The sequence below is a fragment of the Haliotis asinina genome, chromosome 9, assembly GCF_037392515.1.
Source record: "Haliotis asinina isolate JCU_RB_2024 chromosome 9, JCU_Hal_asi_v2, whole genome shotgun sequence".
NCBI lineage: Eukaryota > Metazoa > Mollusca > Gastropoda > Lepetellida > Haliotidae > Haliotis > Haliotis asinina.
Genome location: NC_090288.1, coordinates 9399321 through 9417115, shown reverse-complemented (window position 1 = coordinate 9417115; position 17795 = coordinate 9399321). Strand labels below are relative to the sequence as shown.

At 40.1% G+C, this 17795-nt stretch overlaps 1 protein-coding gene across 1 annotated transcript in view; it reads right to left on the bottom strand.

Moving 5' to 3' along the window:
* LOC137295571 (GRIP1-associated protein 1-like) overlaps positions 1 to 17795 on the bottom strand; it is an 80961-nt gene that overhangs the window by 47061 nt on the left and 16105 nt on the right. The window contains exons 17-27 of the mRNA XM_067826977.1: positions 15111 to 15206; positions 14135 to 14281; positions 13039 to 13152; positions 11029 to 11172; positions 10384 to 10458; positions 8530 to 8586; positions 7480 to 7579; positions 6108 to 6165; positions 5493 to 5562; positions 4507 to 4620; positions 3604 to 3697 (exon numbers count right to left, since the gene is read on the bottom strand). Coding sequence (XP_067683078.1) covers positions 3604 to 3697; positions 4507 to 4620; positions 5493 to 5562; positions 6108 to 6165; positions 7480 to 7579; positions 8530 to 8586; positions 10384 to 10458; positions 11029 to 11172; positions 13039 to 13152; positions 14135 to 14281; positions 15111 to 15206 — 1069 coding nt within the window. The remainder of the gene's footprint in view (positions 1 to 3603; positions 3698 to 4506; positions 4621 to 5492; positions 5563 to 6107; positions 6166 to 7479; positions 7580 to 8529; positions 8587 to 10383; positions 10459 to 11028; positions 11173 to 13038; positions 13153 to 14134; positions 14282 to 15110; positions 15207 to 17795) is intronic.

Below are 17795 nucleotides of genomic sequence, written 5' to 3'. Positions count from 1 at the left end.
TCAGGTAAGAATTGCTTCCAATACAGCAACTTAACATGAAGTACAAGACAATTTTCCCCACAGTACGTTTACAAAGCATCAAACACACAGAGCTTTTTCATATTGATTTCCCAAATCAGCATCTCCAGACAATCATTCTCAGCATCTTGCCGACGTAATGGAAAACAATAAATTCAGCTACAAGGCATCAGATTTCATAAAATGGAAAATGGGATGAGGTTGTGGTATCACCTCAGTTCAAGCTGTTGCTCAAGACACACAAATGGCTTGATGTAGAGCTCAGCAGCAACAGCATAACAAACATAGGGCCAACAGCTGGCGAAACTTGGTCAATAATCGCAGGATCGAAAGTTATTTCAAAGTCAGTCATCTACATGAGTAAGTGCATTATCCACACATGGTCAATTCCTTTCACATAGGGCTCGTAGTTAAACCACCTGGCCTATTCAAGTCGCAGTTATCAAAAGCCATCTGTCCTATGTGTCCAGCATCATTTTGAAGAATATTCACACCATTTCATCACTAAACATAACCTATTTCTAAATGGATGCTGATTTGCCTTGATTATTTGACTGCAGTGAATGATGTGCTATTCAGCATTCTACCATGACAAGAAAATACTGGATTCTGACTGGTTGTTCAGAAATATCAGACCGAATCAATTCTGGATTGACGCTCATCTGATTTTAGGCTGTTTCACCTCACACTAAGTAGTTGTGAGAACTACGCAGATCATAACAACAACTCCATGGATTTTGATGCGAAGTTTGGATCTATGCGCTTGGTTCCAATTAAAATTTAGTCGCCATCAATTCAGTACAGCATGTTTCTGATTTTCAAACACATCATGTTTATCTCCTAATTATTTCAGCAGCATCCTTGCTGAATCAGTTAGGGACCTGAGAGTACAGGACGTATCTTTTGCTTGCAAGGGGTGGTAAGGTAGTATTATGGTTAAAACAGAGGTGTGTTAGAAATGAAGCTGAAAGATTAAATCTGACTGGATCTAGAAAACATCTTTTATTTCTACAAGGTGGGAAAGGTCATGGTGAACCTGACAGTACCTGCGGTAGTACTAAAGTATAACCCCTGAAGATCAGGGTTAGAAACGTTAGAGGGACTAACAGGATAAAAAAAGTAGTCAGGCTAGCTTACTTGATTGACATATGTTATCGCTTCCCAATTGTACAGACTGATGTTCATGTTGTTGATCACTGGATTGTCAGGTCCAGACTCAGTTATTTACAGATCACCACCATATAGCTGGAATATTGCTGACTGCAGCATTAAACAACCAACCAACCAACCATCATAAGTAATTCTTTGAGAAATTAACTCATATGCATTTGTGTGACTTGATTGTTTATTCAACAGAATGAACAAATGTAGTGTAGTGTTAACAGCATCAAATGTTTATATGACATATCACTATTTCACTGACCTTGAACTGCAGATCACTCAAAATATTACCACTTCACTGTCCCATCCATAGGAAAATATGTACTTCTGGGAACTTTGAGGACTTATTGTGAGGGGGGTACATTTTTTAAGTGACCTTGGAGTGAATGTGACCTAATTCTTCAACTGCAATAATTCCAGAATTGTCGTAAGGGGTATCCAGTAAAAACATAAAAATGGTGTACCCAGGTGACACTCTACAAAATAAAGAAAATATATCTTGCTGCTTACTGACATTTAGTCATCACTTCAAATAATATCATCTCAAAGAAAAATGAATTTGACTGAAAATAGGAAATATACTTCAGGAGTGAGTGAGTTTACTTTTACGCCACCTTTAGCAATATGCAGGTCACTGAGGTCCTTTTCTTGACACTATTGACATTGATATGTAACATGTATCACTGACCCACAAGAACTCCTTTTTAAGTAAGGCAGTTTTGGAACTATTCAAAGTTATTTCCTTAAGCATGACCTTGACCCTTGGGACAACCGTTCAGTTCATTCTCTGGTAAGTTACATGAGTATCTGCCCCATTTCTTTAAGTGTTTACAATAAAGGTAAATATTGACACAATAAGCTGATAATCTGTAAAGGGTATATGTGATACTGCCACAGACAGCTTTGGTCATTGATAGGGCTTGATATAGATCATGGAGATCGATAATCTAAATACCATTCCATTATCAATAAATACAGGCGATGTAACCGTTGAACAAAAAAAACAAGAAATGCCTAAAACAAATTAATATATTTCACATTACTAGTCCGTCGAGACATGTTTTTGAATGGATTCACAAAACAGAGTCCTGAACTTAAGTTTGAGGGAGACCAGGAATAAAATCCTAACTTTGTTTATTGTGTGAGAAAATGTAAACTTTCTTCTGTTGCAAAATCATATCTCCGGTACTATTGCTAAATAAATTTTCATATCGATAATCAATAATGAACTCTCTTATAGGTAACATTTCGGATTATCAATGATTTTAACCGACTCTATTCACAGAATTCTTAACAATGAGGCCCATTTCACTTAATTGTACCAATTGCTAGTGTAGGCACAGTACTAGTCAGGAGTTACAATGGTAGAATCAGCAAACGATGGTTGATTTGGTTTGGTTGATACACTCCGAAACATTCCAGCTACATGCTGGCAGTAAATAATCAAGTCTGGATCAGAGAAGCCCATGATCAACAACAGGTACATCGATCTATGCAACTGAGATCCGATGACACTTGTCAATCCAGTCAGTGAGCTTGACCATTTGATTCCATTTGGAAGCTTGGGGTGCTGAAGAGGGAGTGTAGTGGTTCAAGTTTTTGCTTATCATGCCGAAGACCTGGGTTCAATTCACCAAATGGGTAGAAGGTGTAAAGCCCATTTCTGGTGTCTTTCACCATGATATTGCTGAAATATTGCTAAAAGCAAACTCTTGCTAAACTCACTCACTCACTCAAGATTGTTGTGATTCATGAACTCTGAGGGAGAATGACATTTTACTGGACCAGGAGGACAGCCTATACTGTGTGCGCCTGCTGTTGGCTTATGTACATCACAACAATACAGCTGTTGAAGGCTCCCTGTCCTCAGTCACATTTGGACAATCCATAATATATATTATGTGTGTGTATTTTGGGATGGTAAACACTTATTTTTAGACTAAACAATCATTTCTAATACAAGATATTCATCATCACTCATGACTAAAAAAGGTTTCAATGTTTTAGGTGGACAGTTTCAGCAGAGACATGTTTATAGACATCAGCATAACAATTGACCACATAAATCGTTTCCATTTGCTATTTATGGCAACCCACTGGTATGCTTGCTAAAGCAACTACCCTGTATCCAAGGGAAGCTACTCTAACTCAAGTCTATATATGTAACATTTACTGTTTGCCTGTGGTGTTATAAGGTTGTGAAGTGCAGTGTCAGGTGTGGACAGACAAGAAATGACCAGGTAACAGGACAGACCATTGCGGTCAAGAAAAGGCTCAATCCACCATGATGGTCCAATCATGGTATAATGATCTGGTTGTATGAAATCATGGGGAATCATGGGACGGCTTGATGAACATCAAATCGAAGGCTCCAAAGTCAGGGCCACTCAAGTATCCCATGAAGAAAATAAACATATGGATTACCTGATCTGCTGTCCATGACATAGTAGCTAATGATGGCAGTCTTCTTCAACAAGTCATCAGCCATGCATGCATTGCTCGTCTCCAGATGAGAGACCTGAAAAATCACAGGCATTAAATACAGACATAACAAGGAACCACTCAACCTAACACACAGTGTACCCAGCCTGACACTGTGTACCCACCCTCAGACAGTGTACCTATCCTCACAGTGTACCCATCCTAACACAGTGTACCCACCCTCAGTGTACCCATCCTCACAATGTACCCACCCTCACACAGTGTGCACACCCTCACACAGACTACACACCCTCACACACAGTGTACCCACCCTGACAAAGTGTACCCACAATGATACTCAGTGTACCCACCCTGACACTCAGTGTACCCGTCCCTACACAATGTAACCACTCTCAGTGTGCCCATCCTCGCACAGTATACCCACCCTGACACTGTGTACCCACCCTCACACAGTGTATCCATCCTCACTAAGTGTACCCATCCTCACAGTCTACCCACCCTCAGTGTACCCATCCTCACAATGTACCCACCCTCACAGTGTGCACACCCTCACACAGACTACACACCCTCACACACAGTGTACCCACCCTGACACAGTGTACCCACAATGATACTCAGTGTACCCACAATGATACTCAGTGTACCCACCCTGACACTCAGTGTACCCGTCCCTACACAATGTACCCACTCTCAGTGTACCCATCCTTGCACAGTATACCCACCCTGACACAGTGTACCCACCCTTACACAGTGTATCCATCCTCACTAAGTGTACCCATCCTAACAGTGTACCCACCCTCAGTGTACCAACCCTCACACAGTGTACCCACCCTCAGTGTACCAACCCTGACACACAGTATACCCACCCTCATACATAGTACCCACCTTCTCCTCCAGAGCCCACTTTTGCTGCTGTACCTCGGCGACCCGTGCCATCAACTCCCCATATTCCTGCTCCACCTCACTGGTGAAGCTGAAGTTGGCAGTGTGGTTGGGTGACTGTAACACAAAACACTTGTCAGTACTCACCTTACATCTACTGGAACAGAATGCCAAGCCATGGAAATGTTCTGCCTTTAGGAGATTTAGATAACATTTTAACAAGGTAGACTGCAGTATTTTGGTCCCAAAATCAGACAAAATTTATACTTTTACAGAATTTGTTAAATAAACAACAGTCCGTACATGTTCATTTCCCGTTTATGGATGAAACAAGAAGATCCAGCTTCCATGTCTTCTTGCCAATGCTGTATCAAGTTTTCAAATAAATCAATGCAGTTTCTATTCAAAGAAACATAAAGACTTATTCAGCAATTGTGGAGTGTCCAAGGAAACCAATTCAGCATGCCAAACAGACATACCTTAGACAACAGAGCCAAACAGGCTCCCTAAATATTATGGGATATGTCCCACACTTGCAACGTTATGCCTGTATGCTTTCAACCAAGTGACACAACATTTAGTTGTGAGACTCACAATTCCAGCAATTTGACAGAAGAAAATAATCAAATCTTGACCATTTCATCTAGTCGTAAATATTATGAGTACTGTTCCACACTGTAGGGTACACAAACATCCATTCAAAAAGTAACAAAGGTTGATCTCTCTCAATGCAATCAGTTGCCTCTAACAGCCTGCAGCAGAAGAATTCCTCTGAGAATACCCGTGAATACCTGGGTTGTGGACTGTTCATACTTGATGGTTAACCCCACCATTGGTGATGATCCTTGTGGAGGAGCATGTACAATGTGAATGACCCCTACCAGCTGAAGTTCATGTGCAAAGTAAGTCATGTACCCTCCCCAAACCTCCCTAAACCACCCCAACCTTCCTCAACCCACCCCCACCAACCCCCCTACTTCATTACCCACCTGCGGCCCACTGGCCATAGAGTCTTTGGTCCCTAATCCACTGGCTCCTGCACTCCAGGATGACACAGAGCTGAAACAGATGTAGATCCCTGTTACTTTATTTCCAAGCAAGGAACAGTCTTGACCTGTACAGATATTTTTATTCATGAGGCTTTTAGTTGCTATTCTGACAAACATAACATTATTATATTAACAAAGAAAATGAATTGACAGAAACAGAAGTTGCTTTGTTTTCATGCACGTTTTCCAAATACATTTCAAAGTTCAACTTTCTTCTAAATGTTGCCAATAAGGCAATGCAAACATTGGTAAATGAACCAATTTTTCACTTTTAATTAAAACAGACATTTAGAAAAACTCTTTATCATTCTATACATTCAAATCTATGCTCAGGTTTATACACTAGCCTTTGCAGATCACAAAATCAATGTATTAACGAATAATACTAATACATGTAGGTAAATCAGTTATGCTGGTGTAAAAATGCCCTACTTTCAGTGGATGAGACACACGCTTTTTGTGAAACTTCCATACATTTAACCTTAGCCAGTATATTGACATTGTCACACTTTTGTGGCATAACATCAAAATTCACAACGTTTTCCCGCAACTCACCTACTGTCTCCCCTTAGTGGGTCTGATGGGTCAACAGGTCGGAACAGATCCTCTATACCTGCAACATAAAGTGATTTAAGAGTCATCAATGCTTCTCTGCAACATTCTCTTCCATCCTCGATCACCAGGGCATGTTTACATAGGTATAACAAGAAGTTCTTGCGGACCATTTCTTGGATATCAAGTCAGGTCATTTATCATTTCACTTCACAGTGGTTACAAGGTTGAGTTAACTCAAATCACTTCTTGAATGGTACTTCACTCAACACAATCTACATTTTGAGGAAATTAACTAAGATATGCCAGTTGCATATCAAGCAGATTAGCAGGGTATTGAGACTCAAAGGATCATAATCAGGGACAATGTTACGATCCAAGGCCTAGATTTTCGAAGTTCTCTTAGCACTAAGATAGTCAAGAGTTAATGTTAATGTATGGCACTTGCGACTATCTCAGCGCTAAAAGAACTTAGAAAATCTCGTCTCTGGTGAGCAACTCATGTCCATCAAAGCAATAACATACTCAGACCTGCAGAAAATTCTTTGCACCATTGAATGTTTATACAGGTTACCATGTTCATTGTGTATTGGTAGTTTTCTTTGTGCTATACAATGGCATCGCTGCATAATCACTCTGGTTATTATTGAAACAGGTGAGATAATCCTCTAGTATCAGAAAAGAGTATGTGCAGGTTAGCTCCCTCAACAAGGACTTTATTTATGTGGGACATGAATGGACTGCACACTGTGCAACAATGAGAAACTGTGAAAAGGCTTGCTTGGCCAGACAATCTAAAATTTATCATCAGGAGCATTGAACTATGCAGATGAGAAAAGATCACATGCATCAACCACGTTACCAAGCCTGACAATCCACTCCGATTAGTTGGCTCTTATAATAAACATAAGTTTACTGAAGACCAACTATCACCCAGTACTTCAGCAACTGCCTTCAGAGAATCAGTAACTGTTAATACAATGGACTTAACACATCTAAATAGAATAAAGTAACAAAAAGCCTTTGTACTGTAAAATATTTGACAAAATCACAGCAAAATGCTATATCAATAATTTGGACACATACAGCATGTGATTACATTTCCAACGAGTAAAAGATCAACTGCAAAACAGTCAAATAACATATCTGACTAGAAGGGAGCAGCACGTTTTTTTGTGTGGTTTTGTGAGTGTGTGTGTGTGCGTGTGCGTGTGCGTGTGTGTCTGTCTCTGTGTGTCTGTCCCTGTGTGTGTGCCTTTGTGTGTGTGTATGTCTCTGTGTGCGTGCGTGTATGTCTCTGTGTGCGTGTGTGTGTGTATGTCTCTGTGTGTGTGTGTCTGTGCATGCTTGCAGGCATGTGAGATCAAGGACTCACTCTGTCTGTTCTTGGCATCAGACAGGACATCCTGCAGCCTCTCCTGCAGTTTCTCTGCCCTCTTCCTCTCAGCATGGAGCTGCCGCTTCAGATCCTTCAGCTGAAACAAGGTCAACCAACCACTCGCTCATACATCTCACAGCACGGTCAGTCACTAGGTAGTAGCATGTAGACAAACTTAATGGATAGCAGCTTTTTTATTATGAGACTGCGATGTTTCAATACAGGTTCTTGTACCATTGTCTATATAGTAATCCAGTTTGGTGTTTCAAAGTAACAGGACACAGGTCCTGTAGGTTTCTGAGGTCTGTCTGACCTATTTAAATCCACAAGACTCATAGGATTAAAATTAAAAACACATTTCAGTTTTAACATTTCTTATCATTGGCACTGAAATTATTAACAAACATAACATTTACAAACAGCAAACAAGTGTGACATGTCACATATGACAACTTGAGTGAAAGTCATTGTGAAATATACAGGCGAAAACTGCGAATCTGCCAGATTTATTAGAGCATCTGACACTTTTCGTGAACACTGGTCATAAGTCAGATCCTATAAAACCTCACCATCACCTGATGACTACAGGTGATGCTGGTCTTTGGGAAGTACCTCTTACCAGTGACTTCCACATTAACAAATATCAGAAAGGAAGATCAAGTATTTATGTTACTAAATTAAAAAAAAGTGAAATGTTCCTCGGGCTTTGGCGCCTCACTTTTATTTGTAAGCGTACAAATTTCTATTGCCATTTGAAAATAATAATTTTGACTTGACCTCATCCCAATCATCCATTTGTCCATTATAGGAATCAGTGTCAGTAAGAATGGGTGTGACTGAATCTACAACTCATTAACAGCTGCTCAACATCCCAACCTGTATTACTGAAAGAAAAAAAATGTGTTCATCCCTTGTCACTTTTTTATATAAAAAATTTAAAAGTAAGTCCTACCACCCTTGTCAGCTTTGAAAAATATGTGCCCGAGAAATATTCAGTTATTGTTAATGCAGCTGAAGCACTTGACAGCTGTGTGTCAGACAACTCACCATAGTCATGCCTTTCTTCTCATGGATCTTCTTCTCACCTACACTGTCTTTGATTTCCTGCAAAAGATGTCAAACCAAGGGGGTACACATACTTGCCATATGATGCTCAAAGTACATCTTACAGTGCACAACACTCTTCAGGAAGTAAAAAAATGTTTACCTTAAAGAAGTCAATAATTAGGAGACAAACATCATGTGTTGGCCAATTTCTGGGTGTTATTGAGAATTTGAAGCACAGGAATACATTTGGAACCGAAGGCATCAGTTTGAGGTTTCAAATGAAATATTCCCGTGCTTCAAATACTCAATAATACATGTAAATTCGGCCACACATGATGTTTATTGACATTGTAAACACAAAAGTAAACCAAAGGGTTTTACTGTCTGCACTCGTTTACATCGAGCACGGATACAGCAGTGAAGTGTCATCAGCTGGCCGTGCCATGGTAGCATCTGGAGCTGCTCATTTGTGATGTCATTCTAACTTTACGTCACAATATGATTTGAATGACGTCACAACTTTTGATGACACAACAAAAAAATTGTTTGCGATGTTTAAATTTGTCAATACCCAGTAAACAGTCTTGCAGTTTCCGGGAATCAAATACAATTTGATCATGTTTTTCAACCAATCAGATTACAGAACACAGTGACTTTTGGTTTCCAATGCCAAATATAACCTCTGTTTCACTGACTTATACCTTTTGGCCCCAGTGAGTACCTACTGCAAATATTTGTAGGAGTGCACAAAGAAAACTCAGACTAGTGACTACATGGACTCATAAAACTAAACTCAGTGTCCTGGGATCAGAAGAAAAAGTACTTCTTTATGTTTTCAAACCACTTACTCTTGAAGAACTAAGTACAGTAGAACACGGATATAACGAACTCCAAGGGACCAAGGGATTTAGTTCGCTATATCCGTTGTTCGTTATTCACGTTTGACCGCCATATTGGCTATAGAGATGAAGAGACACATATATACATGGGCTACATATTTTTATTCTTGTACATTGACATTAAAATTCTGATTTCATTGTTCAAATACATTATCTAGAACATGTTTAACAAGTCAAGCTTTTAAACACGATGTGTTTCTTTTGTTAATTAATTAATGACTATCAAACAATGTTGATTCACCGCCAACGAGGTTAAACAATGTTGATTCACCGCCCACAAGGTTGATGTATACCGCTAAGTCGCTGAGTTGACACTGAGCTGACACTGAGTGAGTTCACTACTCACGTCATTAATTGGGCTAGGGGTCAGGAAATCAGTTCGCTATAACCGTTAATTCGCTACTCACGAGTTCGTTATTCACATAAAATTTTAATGATATTATAAAGGGACCATTGACGGGACTTCCATATTAGTTCGCTATATCCGTTTGTTCACTATATCCGTTTGTTCGCTATATCCGTGTTCGCTATATCCATGTTCTACTGTAATACATAAACCAGATAGCATTGGGAAAATCTGTAGTAGAATAGGTCTTCAGCAACCCATGCTTGCCACAAAAGGCAACTATGCTTGTTATAAGAATTGACTAAAGGGATCAGGCGGTCAGGACAACTGACTTGGTTGACATATCATAAGTTCCCAAATGCACAGATCGATGTTCATGCTGTTGATCACAGGATTGTCCAGACTCAATTATTTACAGGTCACTGAGATTTAGCTGAAAAATTGCTGAGTGCAGCATAAAACTAAACTCACTCACTAACTCACTTCAAGCGATCAAATATACAACAGATATGCAAGGAGGTCCAAGTTGACAAAAACCTTTCCTCTCAACCTTTGAATAGCCTGAGCATTACCTGTGATATGAGTAACTGCTTTAAAAGAAAATGTTACCTGTTCTAAAGATGTAATCCTTTCTTTCTGGCTTCCAATTTCTTCCAATAAACTCTCCTGCCTAGTTTTCCATTCCTGAAAAAATATTTACTAGAAATTTGTAATTTTAATCTGTATAATAATAGTGTCTCTTAGAGATGGTATTAGTTTTATTCCAGATATAGAAATGAGATTGCGTTTTAAAAACTATACAGATACTATATACAACCATGTTAGTTCTATTCTGACTATCTTAGAAAACATGGATTCTAAATAATGCAGTATCAGCAAATTAAAAATAACTTCTCATTCATTTTATTAATGATTCAGTCGAGATGTTCCCTGATGCAGAATCTCCTTCCTAATAATATCAACAAAGAAAAAGACATACCACAGTTTCGTCTAAATCAACTGACATATTCCCTGATTCAGAATCTCCTTCCTGATAATAAGGTCAACACAGAAACAGTTTCTATTCGTCTGAATCAACTGACATATTCCCTGATTCAGAATCTCCTTCCTGATAATAAGGGCAAAATAGAAACAGACACTTGTCTAAATCAATTCAGATCAACCTGTTTCAAGTTCTGTTGACTCCAGATGGTGAAGGCTGTATAATGAACAAAAAAGGCCTTGTTAATAAGGTCAACACAGAAACAGACTCACCATAGTTTCTATTTGTTCTTTTTCATGTATTGCAGTGATCTCCTCTTCATGGGCTGACCTGAGATTCTGTATCGCCATCGCCTGGCTGGACTTCATCTCACTGATCACTTCCTCGTGACTCCGCTTCACCTGCTCCATGTTTTCCTGGATGACAGGGAGGGCACAACAGTATCAGCAACAGATACAGAACACCTCATGGAGATACTAACTTAGTATCTTATCTTAATATCAAACATTCAGAAAGAATTGTATTACTGATAACTATTTGCATTCTATAACTTGTTTTTTGACTTTGTACTCTCCTTCTATTGAGAAATGTAAGTTTCTGAATAAAATTGATATTTTAAACTTATTCTGACTCATGCTTAATTGCTTATCTCCTCTTCCTGGCGAAGGTAGTGGACCACCTGAAATCCCTTGAAGTTCCCTTCTAAAACGGGTGAGTGAACTCAGGGAACTGTTAGTTGCTGAGTAACAACAAGAGGCCCAAATGGTGAATGCCAGAGACATCCTCTGTGACTATGTCTCATAGGTAGTGGCTGGCAAATACCGACTTTGACTTCCAAAAGCAGCCCTCCATTGTAGTTCATGGTGAGTAATTCCCATGTAGCGCTAGTGTAGAGGCCAAGGCTCTGACTTCATGTGGGTTGGAGGCTCATAGAGGTTCCAATCCTGCTGCTTTATAGGCTCTCAATATAGCAGCTCTGCTCCACACTGAGATAGTGTTGCGGGATACTTCAGTAACTGTCTCAGTAGATAAAGGGATATACAGGCCTAGTGCTTTGCCTTCCAGACTTGGTACATGTGATGTATGTCTTCAATGCTCTGACTGGACATAATGATAAATCTTGAGTATCATGGGGTCGAAGAATTGAAGATAGTGCCAGTATGTGGAATTGTCTATCCAGTTAACCTGGCAGTTGATTTTTCGCAATAAAATCCCATCGTAGACCCAGATGAGCTGTCTGCTGATGACTTGCATCAAAGCTCATGCGGTCGAAGTCTAGAGCATGAATTTCTGACATTCGTGCATCTATATCCAAGGCAATGTAAAAACAGCGTCTTCTGAGTTAGCAGTTCAAATGAGGTCCGATCAAGCGGCTCGTATGCATCACTTGTGAGATGTTGGAGTACAAAGTTTAGATCCCATGCTGGAGCTCTAAATCTACGTTGTTGATCTTCAAACTTGAAGGAGCACAGCAAGGCAAGAAGCTCAGGTTCCTTAGTCCTTGGCTCTCGTTTCCATGGTGACAACTGAGCTGAGAGCTGCCAAGTATTAGACAATGTAGAGCCTTTCTGACCTCTGAAATGTCGTAGGTGACATAAATATTCTGCAGATGTGTTGTCTTCATCGCCATGAAGCCTTTCTTCCAGGTAACTCCAAGTCAGGCAATAAGGAGAAAAGTAAGTATCATGGCCGATGTGTGCAGGAGCATAGGTAACTCATGGGTGAGCGTGAATTTAACGTCTGCTTCTTATAGAAGGGAACTTCAAGGGATTTCAGGTGTTCCACTACCTTCGCCAGGAAGAGGAGATAAGCAATTAAGCATGAGTCAGGATAAGGAAAAATACATTGTTTCAACTGATTCAGCATGAGAAGATTGTTGTTAACACTGCACTCAGTTATACAACATGGTATCAAAGTTTTCAGTCTTGACAAAATAATCCAGTGATCGACATCATAAGTAGAGATGCATGCTATGTCACACATGAGGACAAGTTCTCCATTAAGTCAATTTGACCGACTACCAAATTCATTTGGGTGTCTCCAATGAATAGAGATCTTCTCTAACCAGGAATTATCTTGGGGAACACAGGCACACAATCAACTCTTGTTAATCCGACATTTTCCATTGCATTGCAAATTGTCATTGTAATGAGGATGTCGGACTAAATAAATGAGACTAAATTATGTTACTTCAATTTGTTCCCAACAAAAGCGCCAGATAAAGCCAACTGTCAGATAAACAGGGGTCAGATTAACAAGACTTCACAGTAATTGCATCTCACCTCTGTTTCCTTCAATCGTCTCTCCAACCAGCCTTTTGCATCTTCAATGGACTTAACTCTTGTGTGGAGTTCATCACATTGATGTTCATATTTCTGTAACTGATCACACCTTAGCTGGAAAAGATTAAAGATGGTTTAAATGAATCAGTCCATATTATTTCTTCAGCTGAATGCTTTAACATACACAGGACATAATTCCATTCTCCACTCAGTTAATACAAAGGTTGAGTTTCGATTACACAATGCCATTTAGAAAGTGTTAAAATTTAGCATATGTTATATTTGGGGTTACACTTTCTTAGTAAAGATCAGTCCCATCTGGGATTCGAACCCACCCTCTCAGAGTCAGGCGCCTAATCAACAGCACACAAAGTCAGCCGGCTAACCCACTCAGCCACTGCGACTTCAGTGGAAGCTTGAGTTCAATAATTCTACATGTCAATTCTAGCTATTGAAGTGAGCAACATTACATGACTTAGTTTTTGTAACAAGTGATGGTGAGCTAAATGTTACAAGCAAAAGAGAGCTACAAGCTACACCCTGAGGTATTTAACCCACGTTCATTTCACATAAGGCAAGCTACTGTTTACATCTGAAGGTGAGCTATATAAGTCAGTTCCAGTCACATGTCACTTGTGAAGGTGAGCTACATATACCTTGAGTGGGTGACTTACATGTCAATTGTGAAAGTGAGGCACATGCCACTTGTGTAGGTGAGTTACATGTCACTTGTGAAGGTGAGTTACATGTCACTAGTAAAGTGGAGATACATGTCACTTGTGAAGGTGAGCTACATATACCTTGAGTGGGTGACTTACATGTCACTAGTAAAGTGGAGGCACATGTCACTTGTGAAGGTGAGTTACATGTCACTTGTGAAGGTGAGTTACATGTCACTTGTGAAGGTGAGGTACATGTCACTCATGAGGTTGAGCTAAGAGTTACACATGACTTTACTTACTCCAGTTCATTATACAAGTAATGGAGAGCATATTGATAAACAGGCAGCCAGATATCCCTAGTCTATATTACATGTTCAGGTGAGCTACATATCAAACGCTCAGGTGAGCTAAGTGCGACATGTGAAGGTGTTTACCCCTAGTTCTTCTATCTGTTTCTGCAGTGCCTGCACCTCATCCCCATGCTTCTCCTCCACCTGTTTGATGTAGGCATGGTGAGAATCACAGTCCTTTTGATACTTGATGGCCAGCTCATCCAGCAGGGACTTCCTCTTCTCTGCAATCTGAGGAAGTAAAGAGATGAGTGAGTCCAGTTCAAGTCCAGTAGTATCTCCATCAAATCGTAGATAACATCAAGGTGTCCTATCCATGCTCAGCACACACTAACAACCTGTCCATGTTTAGTCACTTCGAAGATGTGTAAGAGTCCAAACATGCCTCAATCTGACATGTGCTCTCTTCCAACAGCATCTCCTCATAATCATAGTAGTGTCAATTTTATTTTCCCTTTTTATCTTAGGAGTGAGTGAGTTTTGTTTTACGCTGCACTCAGCAATATTCCAGCTATATGGCTGTGGTCTGTAAATAATCAAGTCTCGACCAGACAGTCCAGTGATCAACAACATGAGCATCGATCAGCGCAGTTGGGAACCGATGGCATGTGTCAACCAAGTCAGCAAGCCTGACCACACAATCCTACTAGTCACCTCTTACAACAAGCATGGGGTGCAGAAGTCCTATTCTACCCCGGGATCTTCACAGGTCTTTTATCTTAGGGAAAAAAATGCTGTATTGAAAGTTATTCATCAGTATGTGCATCTGAAACTGGTTCGACAGGGCTTGAATACTACTTTCTACTTTGCTTCTTGCTGCATGCATCACATGCTGCTAAATGTTGCAGTCATTTGTCTTTATGATCAAATCTAAATAATGAAGTATATCCCAAGCAAAATGGACATTTCTGACACTCCTCTAAGTAATATTCATTCATATCAGAATGGTTTCTGTTCAAGACAAAAGTACAAAAGACATGCAGCAATATTTATCCATCAAGCAAATCACGCCAAACAAATGCTATCAAAACACTTGCTGTCAATGTGATCTTGTACTGACCTTGCTGACCTCCTGTAGGGCCTGTATCTCGGTGTCTCTCTCCTTCTGAGCAGCCTGCAGCTGGTCCAGGGTCTCCTGGCTGGCCTTCTGACTCTCCTGCACAACAGTTATGTCATTATAAACCACCACACATCTTAAGTCAGAAGCTCTGGTCTCTCAGTTGAAAGCTAATTCTAATATCTAATGTAAATATCCAATTTCCTGATTAAAATTTATATTTTATACTTATCCTGACTCATGCTTATTATGCTTGTCTCCTTCTTCTAACCGAACATAGTGGAACCATGTGAATCCCTTGAAGTTCCTTTCAATGAAGAGGATGTAAAAATCAACATTCACCCTCCCTTTAGCCCATGTATTAGCGTGCAAATCAGTCACATGACCAGACATGCGTGTCACTCTCTCTGAATCAACCAGCTCAACACACAAATTTACAGTGAAATCTACAATGTCATGAGAGGGGAGGATGGAAGGGTTGACCTCATGAGTCAGGATAAGTATGAAATATCATTTTTTTTTAGAAAATTACATATTTTTCCTTATCTTGACTCATGATTATTATGTGTGACAGAATCGGTGGTGGGCCATGCCACTTCCTGGATTCTCTAGTTGTCTTTATTTTACATACATCCTTTAACCCCAACCCCCATGGGAGCTAGTAAACGGCACTGCTGACTTGCAAACTTTCAACTTTCGTTCTGTAGCTTGGGGGTAACACACTTGACAAACTTGTCAAGAAAGTGTCCTGTGACATCTGTGTGTGGTTTTAGACATACAGTGAAAGCTGTCAAAACCAGCATCTGTCCGATCCGTCAAGTTGTCAACACCGGCACAAAATCTCAGTCCCATCGGTGGCTTGTACATTTATCATCAGCTCTACAACATGGCACATTGTCTAAACTGGATAATTTCTTCAGTCCCAATGAGTGCCGGTTTAGACAGCTTCCACTGTACTTGTGTCCCACTAGTTACTTTATAGCAACTTCGTTTGATGCATGTGGACATTATCCGACATGTTAGTTTCAGCTGTGCGCCGATTCTGTCAGCAACAAATTGATCCAGCATAGCCAATATCTACCTTGTAACATGTTTCATGAACACGTCTTGGACTGTACACTTGTACGTAGATCTCAGCGCAGGTCTTTATGCCAGTCTTCATCTTCACCATCGTTGTTGAGATTCACATGAGTCTTCACTCAAGTCTTCATGCAGGTCATCATGAAGATCTCGAAGACTGTAAACTTGGCCTGAGCGCAGTGCAGTAGCTTAGCGCTGCCATGCAGGGCCACTCATATCACAGTTGAAGACTTGAAGACTCTGGAAGCCTTCACTTCAAGGGGTTGCTCATAGAACTGTTAGAGATAAACAGGCTTGTGTCAAAGTTCTGCGATGAATGCTGCACTTGTGACTGTTGACACTGCTATAGGTTTTTGTATGTTGTGTCAGTGGTGGCTGTAGGTTTTGAGCCAAGTTCTGCCACAGGTGTAGAAACTGTAGCTGTCGCACTAGCAGTTGTAGCAGGCAGAGATATCTGACTGAAGACTGAAGGATCAGTGGGGTCATCAAAAACGTCTGCTTTGTCTGGAGGGATGTTCTGTAAAGAGAATGACTTCGACTTCTGTGATGGACCACGACGGGAGCTTGACGAAGTCTTCTGACTTGTCGTCTTCCTTCTTCCCCCTAGGGATGACATCTCGCTAGGTGACAATCTCTTCTGGGGTGAGGACACAGCCTGCCAATGTAGCAGAGGACTCCCCAGGAGCCACGCCTTCGAACAACACTAAAACAACCATTGAACTCTGTGATAGTTGAATTTTCTTTTTGTTTTTTATTCAAAGAATACACCGGGAGCTGAAATAGCAAACCATAATGCAAGATGGACAATATACATGCGGATCAGCTGCAGACAACAGGTATTTACAACCCAAGTACGTTTTCACAAACAATTTGCAAACATAAATGATGAAATACAAGAAAACTACATTTAAAATATGTACTATTTAATGATTCTGGTACATAATATAAATATACAGATCAAAAAGCAGATAAAGCTGAAATTTAGATGGAGCAAGGTCAAAAACTAAAAGGACATGGTGTCGTATCAGGACCCAGGTGCCCTCAAATCCATCCTCTAGGGTGATGAAGGAGAGAGTGACAAGCATGGCTGGTCATGTGACTAATTTGCGTGACCATGCACAGGCTAAAGGGAGGCTACTCATGGGTGAGTTTTGATTTTACATCCTCTTCAATGAAGGGAACTTCAAAGGATTCAAGTGTTCCCCTATGTTCGGATAGAAGGAAACAAGCATAATAAGCAGGAGTCAGGATTAGGAAAAATAAACAATTTCAACTTAAACATTACAATCTGGTGACTGATATTGTGAGAGTAACGTGACATAACATGATCATGGTGCCAAACTGCTCAATCCACTTGGCCACACCTAACAACCAGCATACATTTCTGAGACCAGTTCTAACCCAGAATATTGAAGGGAAATCAACAAAGTCCATTGAACAACTTAGTCCCTTCTACAAAGAATTAAAAGATGATCTGGTAACCAAATATAAACCAGATTCTCCTTGTTCACAGACACAATGCATAAAATGAATGAAAGAACAAACAAACAAACAAATGAACAAAAGAACAAATGAATGAAGAAAGACAGAGTGGACGATGCTGGTCTT